Genomic DNA, 23,435 nt, shown 5'->3' on the forward strand with positions numbered 1-23,435 from the left:
CAGTGTTTACAAAGAAGGGGTTTCTCAATGCTGAGTTCAACCCTGTGATCTGCTATCCAAACAGTTATTGCTCAGTAACAAAGTGTGACATCTTCTCCCTTAACAGAGTTGGATGAGAAATGTATCAGTGACAAGGCTCTCTCAGTTTTCTTCTCATGTTGATCTGTATAATCTGTCATCACTAGACAAAGTATCTGTTGTCCTACAGACAAAGAAGCTACCCATTCAGACAAGAGGAACATTGATCATCTGTTGCATCACACATTCTTGGAAAACGTTCTCTGCCATGTCCACAGAATGCAAACACATGAGTGAATTGCAACGCAGGCCTGGCAACACCAATAAGGCTAACAAAGTACAAATCTCAGGAATTTTCTGAGCAACACCCTCCTAGAGGAAAAAAAGCCTTCTAAAATCCACTTCATTCATTTTAGTCTTGTAAATCACATAGAACCATAATGCTCACATGACACCCTAACAGAGTATGGCATAAGGACTGACCAGCAAAAACAAATGGAAGCAGACTTGACAGCTAGTAAATGTGATGAACTCTCACTGTGTTACATCAGGAATACTGCACAACATAGCCATAATCCCTTCTTTGGCTCAGAGCATCACATAATGGGACACAATTCTTTAGTCTCCTCAGTCTAGGGGCGCAGAAGAATCTATGCCTTAGATTATCCAAAGCCACCTCCCAGAACATAGTGATCAGAAAACTTTGCCTCCATCTCTGCAGCAACATAAATTAAGTATTACCGCAATGACTGCGCAGTGCTTCAAATTAACCAGATATCCTGAACCTACCGTACATGAATAATGCCAGGGTACTCTTTTCACAGCCTACACTGCACATCCCAAGGCCAAGGCCATGCCTACACTACAAACTTTTGTCATGTCAAGTTACATTGGCATAAAGCCACCGCACATAGTATATTGCTTGTGCACATACATACTTGACTCCTTGCACTGGTGCTGTGTTTACTCACCAGGAGTGCTTGTGTCAATGCAGTGTGGTGCACCATGGGTAGGTATCCCAGCGTGCAACCCACCACCATCCAGGGAAGTTTTGGTAATGCATTGTGGGCCCAAAATGAGCTGCACGGGGTGACAGTGAGCAAGGGGTCAACTTACCAGCATGCAACTGTCTCCATTCCATAGTCATCTATATCCCATAATTTTCACACCTGTTTTCAAAATTCCATGAACCTACGCAGTCCTCCTTGCTACCCACCATCTCTGACAGAAGCATGGGGCATGTACAGCTCTGCATTATTGTCAGGAGCATTGCAAGCACAGGATGCACTATCCTCTGGTATTTGCAGAACCACACGAATAACCAAAGCAGAGGGGGAACATGATGATTTCTTGGAGGACAGACTGTGGTGTGACATAGCGAGACTCAATTAAAGCTTGATGGTGGCATTCACGGAGCAGCTGCAGATGGTGGAGCGCTGGTTCTGGGCCCAAGAAATGAGCACTGACTGTTGGGGTTGCATTGTAATGCAGGCTTGGGATGATGAGCAGAACTTTTGGATGTGCAAGGCCACGTTCCTGGATCCGTGTGCCAAGCTCTCCCCAGCTCTCCAGCACAGAGATAGTAGAATTTGAGAGCTGCCCTGACAGTAGAGAAGCAAGTGGTGATTGCACTGTGGAAACTTGCAACATCAGATTGCGGAAAAGGACCTAGGGGTGACAGTGGACGAGAAGCTGGATATGAGTCAGCAGTGTGCCCTTGTTGCCAAGAAGGCCAATGGCATTTTGGGATGTATAAGTAGGGGCATAGCGAGCAGATCAAGGGACGTGATCGTTCCCCTCTATTTGACATTGGTGAGGCCTCATCTGGAGTACTGTGTCCAGTTTTGGGCCCCACACTTCAAGAAGGATATGGATAAATTGGAGAGAGTCCAGCGAAGGGCAACAAAAATGATTAGGGGACTGGAACACATGAGTTATGAGGAGAGGCTGAGGGAGCTGGGATTGTTTAGCCTGCAGAAGAGAAGAATGAGGGGGGATTTGATAGCTGCTTTCAACTACCTGAAAGGGGGTTCCAAAGAGGATGGCTCTCGACTGTTCTCAATGGTAGCAGATGACAGAACGAGGAGTAATGGTCTCAAGTTGCAGTGGGGGAGGTTTAGATTGGATATTAGGAAAAACTTTTTCACTAAGAGGGTGGTGAAACACTGGAATGCGTTACCTAGGGAGGTGGTAGAATCTCCTTCCTTAGAGGTTTTTAAGGTCAGGCTTGACAAAGCCCTGGCTGGGATGATTTAACTGGGAATTGGTCCTGCTTTGAGCAGGGGGTTGGACTAGATGACCTCCTGAGGTCCCTTCCAACCCTGATATTCTATGATTCTATGATTCTATGATTGCTACCAGTCACTGGGAAATCATTTTGGAGTTGGAAAATCCACTGAAGACACCGGTATCATGCAAGTGTCAGGGTCATTAATTGCCTCCTACTATGCAGAACTGGGACTCTCAGCAACGTGCAGGACATAGTAGATGGATTTGCAGCAGTGAGGTCCCTGAACTGTGGTGGAGCAATAGATGGCACACATATCCCTATTTTGGCATCAGACCACCTTGCCACAGGGTACATCAACAGAAAGGGCGACTTTTTTATGGTTGTGCAACTATTGGTGGATCATCGGGGATGCTTCACCGATATTAGTGTGGGCTGGTCAGGGAAGATGCACGATGCTTGCATCTTTAAGAACACAGGACTGTTCATAAAGCTGCAAGCAGGGACTTTCTTTCCTGACTGACGGATTGCCACTGGCAACGTTGAAATACCAATAGTGATCCTGGGCAACCCAGTCTACCCCTTGCTCCCCCGGCTCACCACCCACCTTGACAGCATCAAGGAATGCTTTAACTACCAGCTCATCAGATGCAGAATGACAGTTGAATGTGCCTTTGGTCATTTGAAGGGACTCTGGCATTGTTAACTCACAAGATCTGACCTCAGTGACAAAAATATCCCAATGGATATAGATGCCTGCTGTGTCCTGCATAATATCTGTGAGGCAAAGGAGGGAGAAAGTTGCCACTGGGGCGGAGGGTGGGCAGGACGGAGCATCTGTCTGCTGAATTTGAACAGCCAGACACAAAGGCTATTAGAAGAGCTCGACAGAGCTATACAGCTCAGGAAGGCTTTGAATAAACACTTTAACAGTGAGCCACAGTGATGTACGGTTCTCTATCTAAGCCTGCTGTTTTGGGGCCTGTTAGGAATGATGTGGTCCTTGGTGCACGTGTATGAATATAACATTGTCCATGCGGCTATTAATTTGGTGGTGCTTACTGTACATTTATGATTATTACACTGTGTTTGTCACTGACCCTATGAGTTGTGTCACACTGTACAGTAACAGGTAGGTAGGTGCTTTCAGAACTGCTAGGCATTCTGCAGCATATGTTGTGAATTAATAAAGATGAATTATTTTCCAAATAATATAACTTTGCTCAGTAATAAAATCAGTGCAAAGAAAAATCTGTGCAAATCTCCTGCATCCCTCATGCAATCTGCTCATAGATGTTGATGTTTCTATGGCTGGTCTGTAGCTGTGTCTGCATAGCCTCTTCTCCCCACAGACCCAGGAGATCCAATACCTCCTGCCTGCTCCAATGCAGAGCCTGAATGGAGTGTGTAGCCATCATGGTCAGCTGCACACAAGAGCTGCTAGGTGCGTTTGCCAAGCTGAGCAACCAGGATAAGGTGCTTCAAAAATTCGCAGGGCTTTAAAGGGGCAGGTGGCCTTCTGGTCTCTGTGACCCCTGGGCACTGGAGCTCACAATTATGCCTAAAGTAGTCAGTGTCTGGCATTGTGGAAAAGCTGCTGGAGGAATGTTAGGATCAACACAGGTAACGCAGCGTTCACATTCATGCTGCATCAACGTCAATACATCAGCCTGGCTCAATGCTGCTCGGGGAGGTGGTGTTGCTATGGCAGGTCACACTTAAAAAGCTGCAACAGCACAGCTGCACTGCTGTAGTGCATCAGTGAAGATGCCACCTACGCTGACAGGAGGGCTTCTCCCATCGGCATAGGTGCTCCAGCTCCCCAGGAGGCGGTAGCTAGGTTGACAAAAGAAGCCCTCCTGTTGACATAGCGCTGTCTACAACCAGGGATTAGGTCAGCATAACTGCATGCTCAGGGTGTGTTTTTTTTAATTTCCTAGTGTCTCCTCCCCATTCCTTTCAGGTAGCTAATCTCCTCAAAAAGCTACCCTCTTCCCCCCAGATATCATGGCACTAACCTGATATTTGCCATTCTTCACACTGAGTACACTGCTTGTTATCTAATATCCCTTTCCACTCATCCCTTGTCTGTCTCGTCTATTTAGACTATTTAAGCTCTTTGAGGCAGAATCTGTCTCTTATTCCACTGTTTATTATACAGGGCCTCACACAAATGGGGCTCGGATTTCAATTATGGCCTTGAGACTCTACCAAATAATAAATAACAACAAATGCAATGTTAAGTTAAACATTCAAATGTCTGGAAGTGTGCGCCGGAAGCTACCGTTGTAGCTCTGCCTCGTGTTCGAATGCATTAAAATACCATCTTTATTTACATCACCATGTACTATTCTTCATGTCGCCAGATGGATTAAGGATGGAGATAAGTCAAACAATTAATTTCTTACAAAACAACAAACCAGTTCTAGTAACAGGTAATTTAGCTGTAAGGGACTAGGTAAGAGAAACAAGGAATTGCCTTCCTGCAACAGAAATGACGAGGAACCTCCCAATTTATAACATAACCCAAAAGGACTTGTCAAATACGGAGACAGGTTTTAGTAACAGAGTATAACACACCAGTGCACAGGTTTTGATAAGATCCCTGAAACTCACCTTTGACTCTGGGATTAAATTTAAGACTAAAGGGAATGGCTGGCTGCTCTCCATGATTTACACTCCTTTTCTTTCCTAGCTGGTACAACTTGCTACTTGGTATTCCCAAAATGACGCTTTCTCTGAGCTAGTCCAGTTCTGGAACCTTGTACAGCTCTGTCAATGAACCTCAATTATAAACTGCTACTCCTGTTTGGAGCCCTACACAACTCCACCAAAGTACCTCAAAAATCCTGCCTTCAGCACCCGCCTAACATCCCAAGCAGAGATACTGGACCAATCTGGATTTCCCACTGAAATGCACCAAAACATTCTGCAGCAAATAAAAGGTTTTTCTGAAAGAAAGGCTGACAGCACAATCAGTACCTGAGTGGGCCTCGCTGGGGGAGGACTAGACTCCAGCTGTTTGTTGGCCTCTTTCATCTCTTGTCGGGGACGCTGCTGCACAATGTACTCGTAGGTGGTCAGTTTGTTCCACACTGGGAGGAAACAAAAAGACATTTCAGTGTGTGGAACTCTGTCTGCTTTCTCATTAGGAGCATTAGAATTCCCAGGCTGATTAGTTAAGTGTGGATGCACACACAGCAAAGTCTACTTTCCCTCTGAATGGAAGCAGGAGCTGGTAAAAATACTACCATCATTGTGAAAACTGTACTTCATTTACACAAAGTAAGACTTTTTAAATCCTCCTGACCCAGCCAAATCTAAACCAACTTTCACTGTGACACTCAAAGGCAGCAATTCTCAGATAGGGAATATTCCTTGCTATACTTCAGCTGTCGCTAGAGCTGGCCATAAACAGGTCACAAGAGTTATTCTTTTAAATATTTGGGAAATTGTATTTCCCCTGACCCTTAACGTCATGTCCCAAAACGCTACACAGTTTTTGAAGTCTCTCTAGGTATGAGTGTAAGACAATTAATAAGGATAATAAATAAAAATCTCTTTCACACTTATGGATCACAAATGCTTTTAAAACAAAACTCAACTTGGCTCAAAAACTTCCTCTAAAAAAAGCAGAGTAAAATTGATTCAGCAGGTTAAAATCCTCCTTCATACAAAGGAAAGTCCATCTTTTGTACCAACAATCTGCAAAGAATGACCTTGAGCAGATCACTGCAGACTATGTGGCTCTGGGAAGGATAAAAGAGTTCGGGGTGCAAGTGATTGTCTTGTCCATCCTCCCTGTTGAAGGAAAAGGCCTGGGCAGGGACCATTGAATCGTGGAAGTAAATGCATGGCTACACAGGTGGTGTTGGTGAGAAGGCTTTGGCTTCTTCAACAATGATCTGATATTCCAGGAAAGAGGACTGCTATGCTGGGATGGGCTCCATCTATCAAATACCGGGAAGAGCATCTTTGGACATCTGGCTAACCTAATAAGGAGAGCTTTAAGCTAGGTCCTATGGGGGATGGTGACAAAAATCCAGCCAACATGCATCTAGGATCAAGTAATAAAGACAAGGGGAAGGGACTAATTTCTGGAGAAGGGACTAGAAATCACAACTGCATTAAAAAAGCAAGAAGAAAAGCAACAGGGCAGTCTGCAAAATATCTTCGATGTCTGTATACAAATGCAAGGAGTATGGGGAACAAGCAGGATGAATTGTAAATTATGGTATATGAAGAAAATTATGGCTTAATTGGCATTATAGAGATTTGGTGGGACAACTCCCATGATTAGAGTACCAGCATTGAGGGAAACAGCTTGTTCTGAAAGGACAGATATGGGGGTAAAAGGAGGAGGTGTTGTGCTGTATGTCAAGAATGTATATACTTGCTCTGAGGCCCAAGAGGAAGTGAGCAACGGACCTGCTGGAAGTCTCTGGGTGAGGATAAAAAGGGAAAAGAATAGTAGCAATGTTATGGTGTGGGTCTAGTATAGATCATCAGATCAGGAAGAGGAAGTGGATGAGTCATTCTACAAGCAGGTAACAATATTAGCTAACATACTTGAGCTAGTTTTAATGGGGAATTTTAACTTCCCTGATATCTGTCAGAAGACTATTACAACAAAACGTATGTCCAGAAAATTCTTAGCATGTGTAGGGGACAACTTCCTGATTCAGAAAGTTGAGGAAACAACTAGTGGGGGTCATCCATACTGAATCTGGTTTTGACCAAAAGGGATGAATTAGTTGCGAATGTGAAGGTGGTCGGGAACTTGGGAGGAAGTGATCACGATCTGATAGAATTTAAGATCCTAAGGAAAGCAGGACATGAGAACAGCAAAACAAGGACACTGGACTTCAGAAAGGCAGATTTCAACCAACTCAGAGAAATAGCAGGCAAGGTCCCATGGAAAGACCAGTTAGAAAGAAAAGGAGTCAGAGGGGGCTGGCAGTTCCTAAAAGGACATCAAGCTATTCCGATGCAGAGGAAAGATAAGAAGAGCCACAAGAGGCCAATGCTATCTAAAAACCAAAAAGGATACATACAAGGAATGGAAGGAGGGGCATGTCACCAAGGTAGTATACATGGGAATAGCATGAGTGTGTAGGGACAAAACCAGGAAAGCCAAGGCAAAGAATGAGTTACAGCTGGCCAAGGAATGTTAGAGACAACAAGAAGGGGTTCTTCAAATACGTGAGACAAAAAAGAAAGATTAAGGACAGTGTGGATCCGCTGCTCACTGGAGAAGTGAGCTGGTAATGGAAAATGCTAGAAAAGCAGAGCTGCTCAATGCCTACTTTGCTTCTTCTCACAAAAAAGAGCATGTGATTGGATGACTAGCGAAGTTACCACAGACAATACAGGGGAAGGGATGCCGATCGGGATAAGCAAACAACACATATTGAGATCTTCTGACCAATTTGAACGAATTCAAGTCAGCAGGGCCTGATGCTATTCACCCCAGGTTACTGAAGGAATTAGCTGAAGAAATCTCAGAGCCACTGGCAATATTTTTGAACTCATGGATGAAAGGACAGGTCTTGGAAGACCGGAGAAGGGCTAACGTGGTGCCCATCTTTAAAAACGGGGGAAAGGAGGAGCCAGGAAATTGTAGACCAGACCACCTGATTTCAATTCCTGAGAAATGACTAGAGCAATGTATAAAACATTCAATGTGCGAATACCTGGAGGATGAAGGGGTGATCCTTACAGCCAGAATGGACTTACCAAGAATAAATCATGCCAAACCAGCTTGATGTCCTTCTTTGACAGAGTATCTGGTTGGTGGATAGGGGAAATGCAGTGGACATAATAGACCTGGATTTCAGCAACGCTTCTTACACAGTCCCACATGACATTCAGATAAGTAAACTGGAGAAATCCAGGCTTGGCAGAACTACCAGTAAATGGATATATAATTTGTTAAACAATCGCAAACAAAAAGTAACTATTAAAGGAATGATATCAGATTGGAGGGAGGTCTCAAGTGGAGTTCCACAGCGATCTGTTCTGGGCCAGTATTGGTTACCATCTTTATTAATGACCTGGATGTAGGTATACAGAGCATTCTGATCGAATTTGCAGATAACACAAAGCTATGGGGGGTTACCAACACTTTGGAGGAGAGAGCTAAAATTCAGAGGGCTCTTGATATATTGGCGAATTGGGCTATCAACAACAAAATAAAATTCAACAAAGACAAATGTAAGTGTAGCATAGGGGTGGGCAAACTATGGCCCAGGGGCCACATCCGGCCCTCCAGACATTTTAATCAGGCCCTCGAGCTCCCGCCGGGAAGTGATGTCTGGGGCTTTCCCCGCTCTGGCACTCCAGCCGGGGAGCAGGGTCGGGATCTTGCCCCACTCCACATGGCTCCCGGAAGCAGTGACATGTCCCCCCTCAGGCTCCTATACATAGGGGCAGCCAGAGGGCTCTGAATTCTGCCCCCGCCCCAAGCGCCACCCCTGCAGCTCCCATTGGTTGGGAACCACAGCCAGTGGGAGCTGCAGGGGTGGCGCCTGTGGACAAGGCAGCGCACAGAGCCGCCTGGCCGCACCTCCGTGTAGGAGCCAGAAGGGGGAACATGCCACTGTTTCTGGGAGCTGCTTGAGGTAAGTGCCACTCAGATCCTGCCCCCCGACCCTCTCCCGCACCCCTGCCCCAGCCCTGATCCCCCTCCCATCCTCCGAACCCTTCGGTCCCAGCCCGGAGACCCTCCTGCATCCCCAACCCCTTATTTCCAGCCCCACCCCTGAGTCTGCACCCCCAGACAGAGCCCTCCCACACCCCAAACCCCAGTTTCATGAGCATTCATGGCCCACCATACAATTTCCAGACCCAGGTGTGGCCCTCGGGCCAAAAACTTTGCCCACCCCTGGTGTAGCACCTTATGAAAGAAAAACCAAATTCACAAATACAGAATACGGAATAACTGTCTTGGCAGAAGCACTGCTGAGAAGGATCTGGGAGCAGTGGTGAATCATAACCTCAACATGAGTCAGAGATGTGATGCTGTTGCAAAAAAAGAAAATGCAATTTTGGGTTGGATTAACAGAGACATAGCATGCAAGTCACGGGAGGTGATAGTACGGCTCTACTCGGCGCTGATTAGGCCGCAGCTGGAGTACTGTGTCCAACCTTGGTCACCAATGTATAGAAAGGCTGTAGAGAAAGTGGAAAGGATCCAGAGGCGAGCGACAAAGATAACGAAAGGGATGGAATGCAAGCCATATGAGCAAAGGCTGAAGGAACTGGGTATGTTTAATTTGGAAAAGAGGCGATTAAGGGGGATATGATAGTGGTCTTCAAATACCTGAAAGGCTGCCATAAAAAAGATGGAGAAAAGTTGGCCTCTCTTGCCACAGAGAGCAGGACAAGAGGCAATAGGTTCAAACTACAGCACAGCAAATTTAGATTAACTCTCAGGAAAAAATTCCTAACTGGAAGAACAGTAAGACAATGGAACAGATGCCTAGGGAGGTTGTGGAAGCTCCTTCACTGGAGGTTTTCAAAAGGCGTCTGGATAGCCATCTGTCTTGGATGGTTTAGACACAACAAATCCTACATCTTGGCAGGGGGTTGGACTAGAGTAGGGGTCTCAAACACGTGGCCTGTGGGCCGCATATTTCCTGCAGCCCGCCAAGCTCCCTACGCCCACCCCCCGTGAAGGCCGGGGTGGGAAAACTAGAGCCCGCGGGCCTACCCCCGTGGAGCCGCGAGCCCCGCGCCACTCCCTGAAACAGCTGGCAGCAAGTACCTGAGGCCAGGGGTGGAGAAGTGGGCTCCGTGTGTTGCTTTCGCCTCCAGGCACCGCCCCCCACAGCTCCCATTGGCTGGGAACGGGAAACCACGGTCAATGGGAGTTTCGGGGGAGGTACCTGGAGGAGCGGCAAGAGCAACACACAGAGCTCTCTGCCCCCCACCCCCCTCAGGGCTGTAGGGACGTGGTTCAGGCTGCTTCCCGGAGTGGAGCGGGGCCGGTGTCAGGGCAGGCAGGCAGGGAGGGAGCCTGCCCTGGCCCCGGTGCACGCTGCTGCCACCCCAGAGCCACTCTAGGTGAGCAGCACCGGGCCAGAGCCCACACCCCGAATCCCTCCTGCACCCCACACCTCAACCCCCTGGCCTGAGCCCCCTGCCGCACCGCACACCCCTCCTGCACCCCAACCCCCTGCCACACCCCTCCTGCACCCCACACCCCAACTCCCTGTCCTGAGCCTTCTGCTGCACCCTGCACATCTCCTGCACCTCAACTCCCTGCCCTTATCCCCCGCCACACCCCGCACTCCTCCTGCAACCCCCTGGGGGTGGGGAGGGGCCGGAGTTGGGGTGGAGACTTTGGGGAAGGGGTTGGAATGGGGGTAGGGAGGGGCGGGGCCTCATGGAAGGGATGGAGTGGAGGCGGGGCCAGGGGTAGCAAGGGGTGGGGGTGTCAGTGATGCGGCCCTCAGGCCAATGCACTAGTCCTCATGCGGCCCTCGTGGTCATTTGAGTTTGAGACCCCTGGACTAGTTGAGGCTTGCGGTCCCTTCTAACCCTATGAATCTATGATTCCATGAGCCTAATCCCAATGAAACAGCACCACCTCGTGGAAACTGTGGTCAATACAGTAACCACATCGCTTGCATTAGATCTGCACTTAACTAGATTCTAGCCATAGTGAACTTTTTCGGATACAGCCACCGCATTTATTTTGTTTTTAGTCTTTTCTATATCACTAAAATGGCCCTTTCATTTTCCAGATGTTATCATTATTCCAGCACTGGTACACTCAACTTGCCTTCCACTCTGCTACCACTGACAATGGCAAGATAGATCTGTCTGCTCATGACTGGTGAAAGCCAGCTGGGAGTTGTCAGCTTCATTGCTGGTGGAGACTGATAAAAGGGTACTCAGAGAGGTTTTCAATGCCATCTATACTTTTAAATGTGAATGTGCCTCCTGGATGAGGCAGAAGGTGGGAGAGACTGTAAGCAGCCCCTCCACTGTGCGTCCATCTACATCCGCCTCCAAATCTCACTTTGGGCAAATGCAGTGCAATTTTCACAATGCTTATCAGGAGACCGCAACCAAGAAGTAGAGCTTCCTAATGGAAACGGAGTTGTACAGTTATTTTTATTGAAATAAAAGCCCTGTGTTATTATATTAACCAAGAGACTCCAATACGTTAAGAGGTTAGTTAGAGAGTTTATTGCCTCCTTTCGTCCTTAAATTCCAGAAGCCATCACTTGAACTAAGGACTTAGTGGCTAGTTCATGGGGTGGTTCTGGAGATTATTGAAATGGTTGCAGACGGGTAACTCTGAATTCAGGGTGGAGCAATGAGAGAGCATCAGTATCCTTGGTTAGTGATCTCCTTGTGATAGACAAGTCAAGTGTCCACGCTGATTTTATTAGATCTATCAGCAGCCTCTGATACCATTAACCGCAAGTGCTGCTCACCCGTCGGGGGGGACCTGGCAGAGGCGGGAATTTATTCATTAGTGGCTTCTTTCCCTCCTTTTGGAGAGGTACAATGGGCAGCTCCCCATCCACCCCAAGAAAGATGGACCAGTGATGATTTCTAGAGAGAGTTTAGGCACAGCTGAGGCTTAGCATACCTCAACCAAAGGCTCTGAGCTGTAAAGAGTTGTTCTACAACTGAAGAACTCCAAGACTAATTCCAGTCTTAGAGACACCATGAAATATTAGTTTACAGACCTGCAGGCCGGAGGGACCAATAGATACTATGTTGTGCTGTCTCATCACAAACCAAGCCCCCTTTTCTCCCTGCTAGATTCTGAACTGTACCAAAAGAATCTTACTTAGGTTAGAGACCATTTCAGGAAAAAAGAGCAAGAGACAAAGATTTCTTCTATTCATCCTACAGAAGGCAGAGCAAAACGACAAGCTCAGAAGAGAGGCAGGAGTGCCAAGGTGTGGGACAAAACTTCTGTGCTTTCATTGGTGCTCTTGCACAGTTTGCATGTGTGATACGGGTGAAAGCCCAATGAGTGTATGTCATGAAGTGAAGAGAGAATCAAGTGGACAATGCAGTGCGACCAGACTTCAATACCTACTAAGATAGATGTGAAAGATCAGCAGGTGCCCTAACAGGATCACAGTCAGCAGGCCCAGAAGAATGAGAATCCCAGCTAAGACCAAAATGGCAGGAGCTTGGGTCTCGATGGGAGCTGCAGGTAGAAACACAAACCAGATGTCCGTGTCGTTCTTTAATACTGAAAAAGAGAAACACAACAATGGAATGAAAGCACAGCAATAGCACACATCAGGAAGTAAGAGTGAGCAAGTCTCAGTGGTGGGGACAGATGTAGGGCGGAGAAGTGGTGAGGCCAGAAAGTAAGGAGTTAAGAGGTGCAGGGAGAAGGTGACTGGGCCAGAGAACTAAGACGGGGAGTAGAAGTTAAAGGAATGAAAACAAAGGAACTGGGTGCGGGGGAAGATTGTCCAGACTTTAAACACCTCTCACTAATAAAACCTCATAGCTGGAAATAGTGTAATTCCGATAAAAAGCTAGCTATAGGCCCGATCTGCTGTCCTGAAGCCCCAGAGTGCCTCTGGATCTTTCAGGCTGCCTAAGAACCCCCTTGGAGAGCAAAGTCATTGGGCTCTGGAGGGAACCATTTGGGTCACAGAGATGGTTGCAGTCACATAATAGTTTGAGGCAGGGTAGAGAGCTGGAGGCTCCTCTTGCACATAAGGGTCCAGAGAAGTCCAAGCCCAGTGAACATTTTGGCTGATGCATGGATCAGAAGCAACTCTCATCCAGAGTGTGGCCAGATACCTTCCAAGTGCTGGTTGGTGCGCAGCATCATGGGGTTAATGAAGAACTCCACAAAGACATAGAATGCAATGAGCAACAGGAGGACGAGGCCCAGGATGGCAGATACCACGCTGTTCAGAAAGAGCCTGCCAAGGAAGCATAACAGACCTTAGCATCTTCAGAGCAAAATGCAAAACCCACTCCTTCAGTAACACCACATACATACAAATAAATAAATAAAGCCCAGCCTCTACTGAGTGGAAGGAAAAGACAGAGACAGTAAAACAGGTTTGTATACACACCATAATTTTAGTGGTGTGCAGATACCTCAGTTATGGCTACTAGATAGGACCCTGCCCATTTCACGGCCATGAAAAACGTGTCATGGACTGTGAATTAGTTCTTCCCCATGAAATCTGATCTCCCCCTTGCTACTGGGAGCGCCCCAGCCAGGGGGCTCCTAGCTGCAAGTCCCCGCCAGCCTGGGGAGGGACAGAACTTGTCCATCCCCTGCAGGTTAGCTCTCAGGGGGAGATCAGATTCACCTCCGAGCACCTCCTCCTCCTGCAGGAAGCTCCAGTGCTGGGCAGCAGCCCCAGAGGTTCCTGCATCTGGAGGAGGCTTGTGGAGGTGGGTCCGATCTCCCCCTGCTACTGGGAGTGCCCCAGCCCGGGGGCTCCTAGCTGCAAGTCCCTGCCAGGCTGGAGAGGGACAGGATTTGTCTTTCCCCTGCAGGGCTGTTGGGAGGAGGGAGGGGGAGGGAAGGGGAGAGATCAGACCTACCTCCAGGTGCCTTTTGGGTTGGGACCCCCATGGTTACAACATCCTGAAATTTCAGATATAAACATCTGAAAACATGAAATTGACAAATTTCAAAACCCTCTGACCGTGAAATTGATCAAAATGGACCATGAATTTGGTAGGGCCCTATAGATAACCATCTAGACCAGTGGTGTATCCAATATGTTGTACTGGAGACTCAGAGCAGGTGTGGTAAGAAAAAGAGTGTGTATTTGATTATGAGTGGAAAATGAGCTCCCTGGACAAGAACTTGATGAAAGGAGGCAATAGGAGGCAGTAGGGGACAACACTTGCCCCTGCTCTCCTTGTGGTCCTAGGAGCAGCTCTGAGTAGCTGCTCTTCTTTCCCTGGGCACCTACTACTCCCCATCTACTGCTTCACAGGGGAGGAAGGAGAATAGCTCTGGCTGTTCCATTTCCTGCACCTAGCACAGGATGGCCGCCCTCCCCCCACACAACCACCCGGTGCAATCCAGGAGTGAAGGAAAGGAGAAGCCAAGAAACAATCACCAGTTATGGCTCCCTCTGCCTCAGCCCAGCACAGGTTAGAGCTGACTCTGCATTGGCCTAACTCATGCCAGCTCCCAACAGACCCATAAAGAAAGTATACAAGCTGAAGATAACCAGAGCAGAATGTGGACCAGTTACTGCCCATCCCACCATCTGCACCAGGAGCTGTGGGGATGGAGGGATAGGAGCCAGCTTGGCCAGCTGTATGCCCATTGGAGACACCCCACAGAGAATCTCAGGAGATCTGTGCATAGTTTGTACTCTCTTTGTTCTACAGCACAAAGGGAGAAGAATGGGATAGAGAATCTGCCCCAAAACATTGATTGTGGTGCCTTGCCTTAGCCTTTTTGAAATAATACATTCAGTGCTCTGTCTGGAAAACTTGGATACCACTTCCCTAGACAGATAGATTGCTGGAAGGACAGGGGTCCTAGAATAACCACCATACCAACCCCGAAACAAGCTGACTGCAGTCCTCTAACCACTCTACACCTCAGAACTTTTAGGGATACCTGTACAACTTCCAATAAATATTTCTTAACACTACAGACAGAAGCAATTATGAAAATATTTATTATTTAGCTTTTGGTCTGAAAGATGTGTCACGTGAAACAGCCCCCACGGTAAAGCACCCTAGACATTCATTTAAAATTACAAGAGTGCAAAAGATACAAACCACAAATCATCCAAAACGGCAGTTCTTTTTTCCCCATCCTTATCACACATCATCTGATCACCACTCTTGTGACCCTATCACTTGAGAGGGAGATTTTTAAAGACACAAAGAGCAGATAGGTACCCACCTCCTACTGAAAGTCAATGAGAGTTAGGCGCCTAATGCCCATTTGTGCCTTGGAAAATCTCCCACTAAATCTCCACTGCACTTTCCCACCAGACACATCCCACCTGTCTCAGTCCTGGCATAATGTTCACTCAATCAGATGGGCTTTGCAGCACACCTGGCTATTTTGGATCTTAGGGAAAGGGTAAGACCATGCCAGCAGCTCCTTCCCTCTAATAAAGAGGTGATCACGCTCAAGGACCTCTGCTGATCCCAGCTGTGACACTATTGCATCGGGATAAGTTACTTACAAGACGTTTAAACATGGAGCAGTGGTCTTGAACAGATGTACTAATGAAGCCCTTTTACAACCCTCTCACCCAAGTTTAGGGCACCAGCAGCGATTCTCAGCCTGAACATCACAATCCACTCCAGCTGTCTGGGTGTCACAAGCCTGCTCCCATTTTCAATTTCTCTGGTTTCTGGATTAATCAAATTTATTTGGTTCCTTGCCAGCAGTAATCTGTAAACCGCTGCACCAATTCTTGTGGTCCTCCAACATGCAATGAGAATCAGTACAAAGGAACCTGCAATCTCAGCATAGGGTGGTTTTGAGAAGCTGAATATAAATTGGGCCAAGATGCGAGAAAGGCTGAGAAGTCCTGTACTAGCATTTTCTGGATGGCTTTGCACTCGTGTCAGAGTGCCAGACCCTTACCAGTAGTTCCTCTCCCCCACGCAGTTATTGAGCCATTTGCAATGATGATCAAAGCCACATACACACTTGTTGCAGGTTCCACAGTGTTTCGACCTCGAGCTTCTGCCAAAGAAAGGATCATGTTAATGCAGATAAAACGAGAATAGCAACAGTAACTCATCTTCATCCGGTTAGAGATCTTTCTTGTGAAACAAATATTCAGAGAAGGGCTGGTCCACAATGAGAAAACTAACTAGATCAGAAACACTTAAACACCCTTTATTCACTTTTCTCTCACTGAATAAATGAGCTTTTCAAACAATGCATCTGTTAGAGCCCCTTAGATTCCACTGGACATGTCCTCCTCCCCTTCTCAATTCCTATTACTTGCAATCTGCTCTGTCTGCAGACCCTTCAGCTCCTTCACTTTCTTTGCCCTACACTGCACCTTGGGGCTCACTGAGTTGGACCATTCTGGCCTCTATCCTTTGTCATCAGCCAACATATACAGCATGGAATTAGTATTGCTCTTGGTGTGAGCAAATACAATCAAGCAAAGCAAACACCCCTCTTTGATTCATTCTGATATGCCAATCTTTTCCTTCACCATCTGCCATCACCCGAAGTTCTCCCAGATACAGATACAATGAAATAATCAAGCAAAAACTTCTGGAGCCTTGATAAACTACACCCTGTATAAACTATGCCCACTCGTCACAATATTTACAAAAGAAAAGCCTACCATATTTTTCTCCTTCAAATCCCTCCATAAAATTCAGTTTTACCACAATTCCTACCTAGTGTTGCCAGTAGTCAGCACATATGCAAGTAACAAGCTACACTGTGCATACTGCTAGTCTACATGAAAATGTGCTCCTGCTGTTGCTACCACATCCCTCCTCTCCCCCATCCTGACCTGCTTGTTTGTTTTCTCCACCTCTTGTATCATCATTAATCAAGACTGCAAGCTGTTTAAGGCAGGGAACTCTTTACTGTGCGTTGGTAAGGTATCTAGCACAATGGGGCCCTGATCCCCCAGGGGACCTCTAGGCACACTATAGGAATGATAAGAATCATAACCTCCAAGACACAGCCACCTTTACAAATATGATACATTCAGTACTAAACTGATAATATAGTGATCTGACAGCTCTTCTCCCATAGCCCAGTGAAGTCAGAAAGACTTCAGTTGACATCAATGCCGCATTGCATCAGACACATAATCCCATGGGACGAGCCTTTCTCAAACCATGATGCTAAATATTCCCAAATTTGCCTTTTCTGAGTTTCTGAGGCCTTTTTCCCAAGTTTAGAGATTTCTAATCTGGAAATGTCCACTAAAATGCTTTCAATCTGTGAATCTCTTTACAAATTCTGCTACCCCATGTTAAGCGTAATGTGTCCCAAGCTAAATATCTATCTTCAAATTGGTATGTGCCCAGAATCCAAACACAAAGAAATTCAAAGAATCATAGATTCCAAGGCCAGAAGATACCACATTTAATTTGACCTCCTGTATAACAGGCCAGGGAATTACATGTTGACTCCTCGTTGTTTTTCCTGATACAGACTAACACGGCTACCACTCTGAAATCTGGGATTCAAGTAACACAGAACTAAACCCAATACAATCTCTCCCCCAAAACAGGAGCTCAATTGAAAATACAGTAGAAACACAGATACACATGGTGGAGAGCTCAGAAGTCTTTATGGTCATGAGTTTGGAGATGAGCACATTATGCTCAGTTTGCTATCCCAAAGTCACATCCCTAAAGACTTTAGGGTACCCATCCCATCCCATCTTCTAACTCTGATGAAGAAAGAAAAAAGAAGGGGGGGTGTTTCTGGGTGGTACTTACACATCCACATCACAGACATGGCAGTGATGGTTTTCGATGACATGAGCATGTTGGTTACGGCTGAAAGTGGCCAGCTGCCCTAGGTACTTATTCTCTCGCACATTGGCGTCAGCTGGATCAATGGAGACTGCAGTGAAATGAACCACTAGGTGGCAGATAAAAAACACTCCTGGACACTGAAGTACATCGTTAAGGAACGGCTCAGAAGATTAACTCTCATGCTTATCATCAACAAACTAAATCCAAACAAGCAAGAAATTTATGGTCTACAATTAGAAAGTCTCATGCAGCTGATCACAGTATCACTCAAAAATCTGCTCCTCATTAAGACTGAGAGTTGCCTATCTCACCCCCAATAAGTCTTTCTCCAGGCAAACTTAGCTAGGTCTGAAGGAACAATGCTTCCTGTGATCTTGTGAGGGAGTACTATTACCTTTCTGTTACAGAGATTTCAAGAAACTTAATTTTTCTTGCCAGTAGCTATCCTTCTTTGAGTGGATTTTCGACAGGTTCCCCCCAGGGTGCCACCTGAAGCTGGGGTACCACTGAGCCCTCTGACCCACCAGCCTGGGCTCCCTCTCACACTGTGTTGTTGTGACAAGCTGCAAAGCCCTCTAGCCTGCCCTTTCACCAGCATCCACACAGGAAGGGACACGCCCAGCTGCAGTTACATGCAGGCTCTCTAACCACCAGTTTCCCAGCCTAGGACCCCAGAGCAGTACCATCCTACCCTGGTCAAATCTGCCCAGTATATGTGTTTAATACCCAGTCCGCCTCTCCCTAAATGTGAAGAGAACAATGCACACGTGTGGTAACCAAGCAGAGATTTTCCCCAAGCACTCCAGTCAAAGCTCACTGATTTAGATTAAAACAAAAATAAGTTTATTAACTACAAAAGATAGATTTTAAGTGATTATAAGTGATAGCAAACAGATAAAAGCAGATTACCTAGCAAATAAACAAAAAAACACAACCTAAGCTAAATATACTAAATAGATTAGATATGAATTAGCAGATTCTCACTCTGAGAAATTATACAAGCAGGCTGCAGATTCTTAAGGGGCAAGCTGCACTTGCTTTACACCTTGGAAGCCCCAGGTCTTTCATACACAGGCTAGAAATTCCTTTAGCCTGGATCCACCACTTGCCCCAGTTCAGTGTTTGTTCCTCAGGTTTACAGTAGTCTTCTTGGGTGGGAAGTGAAGAACCCCAGATGATGTCACTCCCTGCCTTGTGTAGCTTTAGCATATGGCGGGAACCCTTGGTTTCAAAGCTTGGTTCCCAAACCAGTTTGTGGAAAAATACTGACATACCAAGATGGAGTCCAGAATCATGTGGCCTGGTCACATGTCCTTATAGAGTGATGGCAGCCATTACTTAGAGGCTGTCTGAAGTATTCTCCGGAAGGCTCACTAGGTGGGGGATAAGATTCTCCCAAGGCCTATTGTTTTTCCTAATGGCCCATTGTCCTGAACAGGCCCCTCCCCACCCACAATTTAGACTGAAAGCATCTTGTCTAGTGGGCATTACCCAGGTGTAACTACATTTGAAGTACAGCTACATAGTCAGTATTTATAACTTCACATACAAAAATGACACATGCATATGAATAGGTCAATCATATTCAGCAAATCATAACTTTTCCAATGACACTTCACATGACTTATCTTGCATAAAATACACCATAATTATGCTATAATCATATAATATTATCACTATGAAGAATATGGGGTGCAATGTTACAGGATTGTCCATCCACGTCCACACTTCTGAGTCCATGCATTCCTTCGACATCTATACCAAAACCCTCAGAATAGGAATGACCAATTAGGGTCACACGTATGCTCCCTCACAGATCCAAACTTTCAGAATGAAATTAAATAAAAGAACTGTGACTCTGATGCCGCCAGTTCCTTTTGCTTATTCAGAATTACTACAAAAGATTGGGGAAGTTGGGATCTATACAGATTATCTACTTGAAGAGCCACAGTTCCTAGAAAGTAACTTTCCATTCTGCAGCTATTGTCTCCAGATCTCCACTAGAGTACTGGCTATATCAATTCTCAAAGGAGATGGGTCTTATTATGGGGAGGGAGTTATTGTGAGTGCTGATTAAGTAAATACTGCTCTTCTTCATCAGATGATGAATGTCTGCAAATTATTTTATGCAGTATAGTTGTAGCCACGTTGGTCCCAGGATATTAGAGAGACAAGGTGGATGAGGTAGTATCTTTTATTTGACCAACTTCTGTTGATGAGAGAGACAAGCTTTCAAGCTACACAGAGTTCTTCTTCGGGCCTGGGAAAGGTATTCTGATAGCTCAGTGGTTTGAGCATTGGCCTGCTAAACCCAGGGTTGTGAGTTCAATCCTTGAGGGGGCCATTTAGGGATTTAAGGCAAAAATTGGGGATTGGTCCTGCTTTGACCAGGGGGTTGGACTAGATGACCTCCTGGGGTCGGTCCCTTCCTATTCTATCAACAGCAATAACAACAGCCCCAGCCCATCTCAGCAAACTTCTTCTCTTTTCTCCCCAAATGAAAGTCAAACAAGGGAGGGATTCCTTCTAAAAACTTTCTCTAGCTAAAGAGGAAGGAAATACGGGATGCTGTTAAAAGCATTGTAAGTTAACACAATGGATAACTATTTACATACGAAGTTATCAAAGAGATGAGAAGTCAACAGGGAAGAGCACACAGGAAAGAGACGCCGCTGGGGTTTATACTGTGTCTGAGTACAGACAATGAACTTTGGGGATATAAGAAGAAGGAAAGAACAAATCTCATTATCCTGCAGGAAGTAAATGGGCAGTGTGTTTACATTTGCAAAAACAGGATCTCAGCCAATCTTGGTTGAAGATGCTGCAGAAAAGGATTTGAATGAGGTAAGTTTCTTTAGACAAGAGAGTTACTTGTTAGTTAAGTTTAGTCTCTAGAAAGTGTGTTATGATTTTGTTTTATATATAACCATTTGTTTCCAATTTCCTTAGTTACTCTCACTTGAATCTTGAATCTTTGATAATAAACTTGCTGTTTTCACTATAAATATACCTCAGTGCAGTGATATTAAGCAATGTGCTGATCCTGAGTTGAATCATATAAGCTGGTTCATACACTGCCCCTTTGGAGAGAGCAGACCTGGTACTTCGGTGAATGTTCAGTCAATAAGGGGCTGAACATTACAGGGGGAACACTTCAAAGGGTCTCAGGGACTGGGGTGCACCTATTGTTAACCTGTAAGGCAAAGTATGGGCTGGCATAGCCCAGAGCACAGTGCTTGGGTAGTATGATGGAATGCACCCCTGTATTCACACCCAACACACTACTGTAATAATCTTTGTTGAAAATATGACTTGCAAGGTATCAATTGAAAACTAATAACTTGCTGGTCAATATTATCATGGTGAAAAATGTATGTAGCAACATTATATGTAAAGTTATTAACATAAACTGAAACCATGACTGAAGTGTGTTTACCAGGCAAGTCTGGGAAGTGAGTAAACCTGTTTCTCAAAGATAAAGGACAAGTTGACGCACCCAGCCAGGTGTCATCAAAGCTAATGGACCATCACCTATCAAGTGGCCATTCTTTGGCATGGAAGAGGGGGAGATAAGAGACAAACAGATTTGCATTTTAGCATACATAGGTGAAAAGAAACAGCGTAACACCTCTTCCACACCAGACTCCATGTCTCCTTGCTCTCCGCTGGGTAGAACTTAATCTAGAGGTCAGTCTTAGGAAAATGCATTTCAAAGGAGAACTAAGCTATAAAAGTGTGGGGCAAAAACACCCCAAGTTATGTTTCCCTGTCCATCTCTCTCTTTTCACCGATGAAGACAAAAGAAACAGCCACTGGACCTTGGAAGCAGATCCTGGCCTGAGAGTTTTGTCAGCAATGTACTGAAAATCTGTGGTGAGAACATCACCTGAAACCAAGTCTGGTTTGTTAAGTTTAGTATTAGGAAGCTTTTTATCTTTCTTTTTCTAGTAACCATTTCTGACTTTAATGCCCTAATACTTGAACTCACTTAAAACCTAAAATCTTTGTAGTTAAATTAACTTGTTTTATTCTTTAATCAAAACTAATCTAGTGTTGTGAACTGTGTGGGAAACTCCATTTGAGATGGGAAACACTTGATCCCTAGACTGTCCGAGAGAGCTGGACAGTGCTAAACACATGTTTTTGTGGAAAATCCAGACCTGGGAGTGTGTTGGGGTCACCCTGCATGTGGTAACAAAGGCTGATGGAAGCCAAAGTACAGCTGGACTGTGCTGTCAGGCTGCAGTTACACACAGGCACTCAGGGTGTTACTTGAAAGCTGGAAGGGTGGTTTGTGAACAGCCCAGATGGGAGCTACAACAGCAAAGCACTGTAAGGCACCCAAGTTTGCAGGGTGAAGAATTGTGTGCAGATCGCTGTCTATTCCATGCTGGAAAAAAGCTAGAGGAGCTAATAGGCTGGTGGTGTCAGGGAGCTGACACCAAGTTAAGCACAAGCAAGACTCCCACATGCTGAAGGCAAGGGGGTAACAAGGTGACTCATAGTCCTGGGTTCTCCGAGAACCATCACAGACTGTGACTGGGTTATGTTAACATCTTTGACTCTTTGGGCCCATATATTCCATCTAAATTAACACAACAGAGCCCATTGTGCTGGGAGCAGTACAAACAAAAAACAAAAAGACAATCCCTGACCCAAAGAACTTGCAAGAAAAGACCTCAAGGTAGCAACCTTATGTGTCTCTGTAGCATAGACATTTCTCAGATGTACTGTGGAATCTGCTTTGAACCTTGTGGGTGGAATGTGTCCCAAGATGTTCAGGTAACTTTAACACATGCATTTGTATGCAAAATTTGATCTGTGTAGAGAATCTCTGAGCAAAGATAGTCCTGGAATCATCTTCTAGGTTTTCTGTCACATACAAAGACGTGAACAGGATTTTAGTCCTACAGAAGGCCATTTGTACATTAGGACTATGTAGTCTAGGCTCCACTGGTAAAGTATGCTGTTTATGGAAAAATACAAGTTCAGGTGAAAAACAGCTACAACTTAAGCACAAACTAAAGATGTGGGCATAAGACTATCTTCTTTACAGAACACTTTATAAGCAAGTTCAGGTATTATAACTTGGATCTCACTGATCCATTGGCTGATTTTATTGTTACTAGGAAAGCTGTTCTCAGGGACAGATGATATACAGAACATTTACCCAAATGTTCAAACAGAGAATTGGCAAGACCTAGATTCAAGTCTCAACAAGGAGGTGATTCACAAATAGAAGAGAAGGTAGAAATTAGTTCTTATAGAAATCTTTTGATTGTAGGATGTCTGAACACAAAAGATCTTTGAATAGTGACTGGATAAGTTGATGATATGGACACCACATAAACTTCTACATTTTGGTTTTGGCTTAACCAGTCAGAGTTAATAAATATTTCAGGATAACAGAGATGGGACAGGTGATGGAACTTGAATGCAAGGACACATTTACCGAAAGATATTGATCTATCTGGTGCAACCTTAAATATCGTCTTGTGTCTGCTCCATCATAATACAGAAAATATTCAAATAACTCTTCCTTAACACTCTCATTATGGAAAACAGGAAAGGTTACTAATTCAGCAGAACCTGCCCTGTCACTCACTTACTGCTACTGCATCTGTTCCATGGATAAATATTTATAGCAGGGATTCCCAAACTTTTTCCATGGTGTGGGCCAAATTTAAAGAGATTGTCTCCTAACAGACCGTTCCTCCAACACCATATGAAGTGTAGA

At 45.5% G+C, this 23,435-nt stretch overlaps 1 protein-coding gene across 7 annotated transcripts in view; it reads right to left on the reverse strand.

Moving 5' to 3' along the window:
- ZDHHC1 (zDHHC palmitoyltransferase 1) overlaps nucleotides 1–23,435 on the reverse strand; it is a 58,932-nt gene that overhangs the window by 14,492 nt on the left and 21,005 nt on the right. For 5 of the 7 annotated variants that reach the window (XM_048816662.2, XM_048816666.2, XM_048816663.2 and 2 more), the window contains exons 3-7: nucleotides 17,660–17,835; nucleotides 15,822–15,923; nucleotides 13,034–13,158; nucleotides 12,309–12,467; nucleotides 5,228–5,340 (exon numbers count right to left, since the gene is read on the reverse strand). In XM_048816662.2, the coding sequence (XP_048672619.2) occupies nucleotides 5,228–5,340; nucleotides 12,309–12,467; nucleotides 13,034–13,158; nucleotides 15,822–15,923; nucleotides 17,660–17,835 (675 nt within the window). The remainder of the gene's footprint in view (nucleotides 1–5,227; nucleotides 5,341–12,308; nucleotides 12,468–13,033; nucleotides 13,159–15,821; nucleotides 15,924–17,659; nucleotides 17,836–23,435) is intronic. The other 2 variants (XM_048816664.2, XM_048816668.2) reach the window with 2 other exon arrangements.

This window comes from Caretta caretta, chromosome 12 (genome assembly GCF_965140235.1).
Source record: "Caretta caretta isolate rCarCar2 chromosome 12, rCarCar1.hap1, whole genome shotgun sequence".
Classification (NCBI taxonomy): domain Eukaryota; kingdom Metazoa; phylum Chordata; order Testudines; family Cheloniidae; genus Caretta; species Caretta caretta.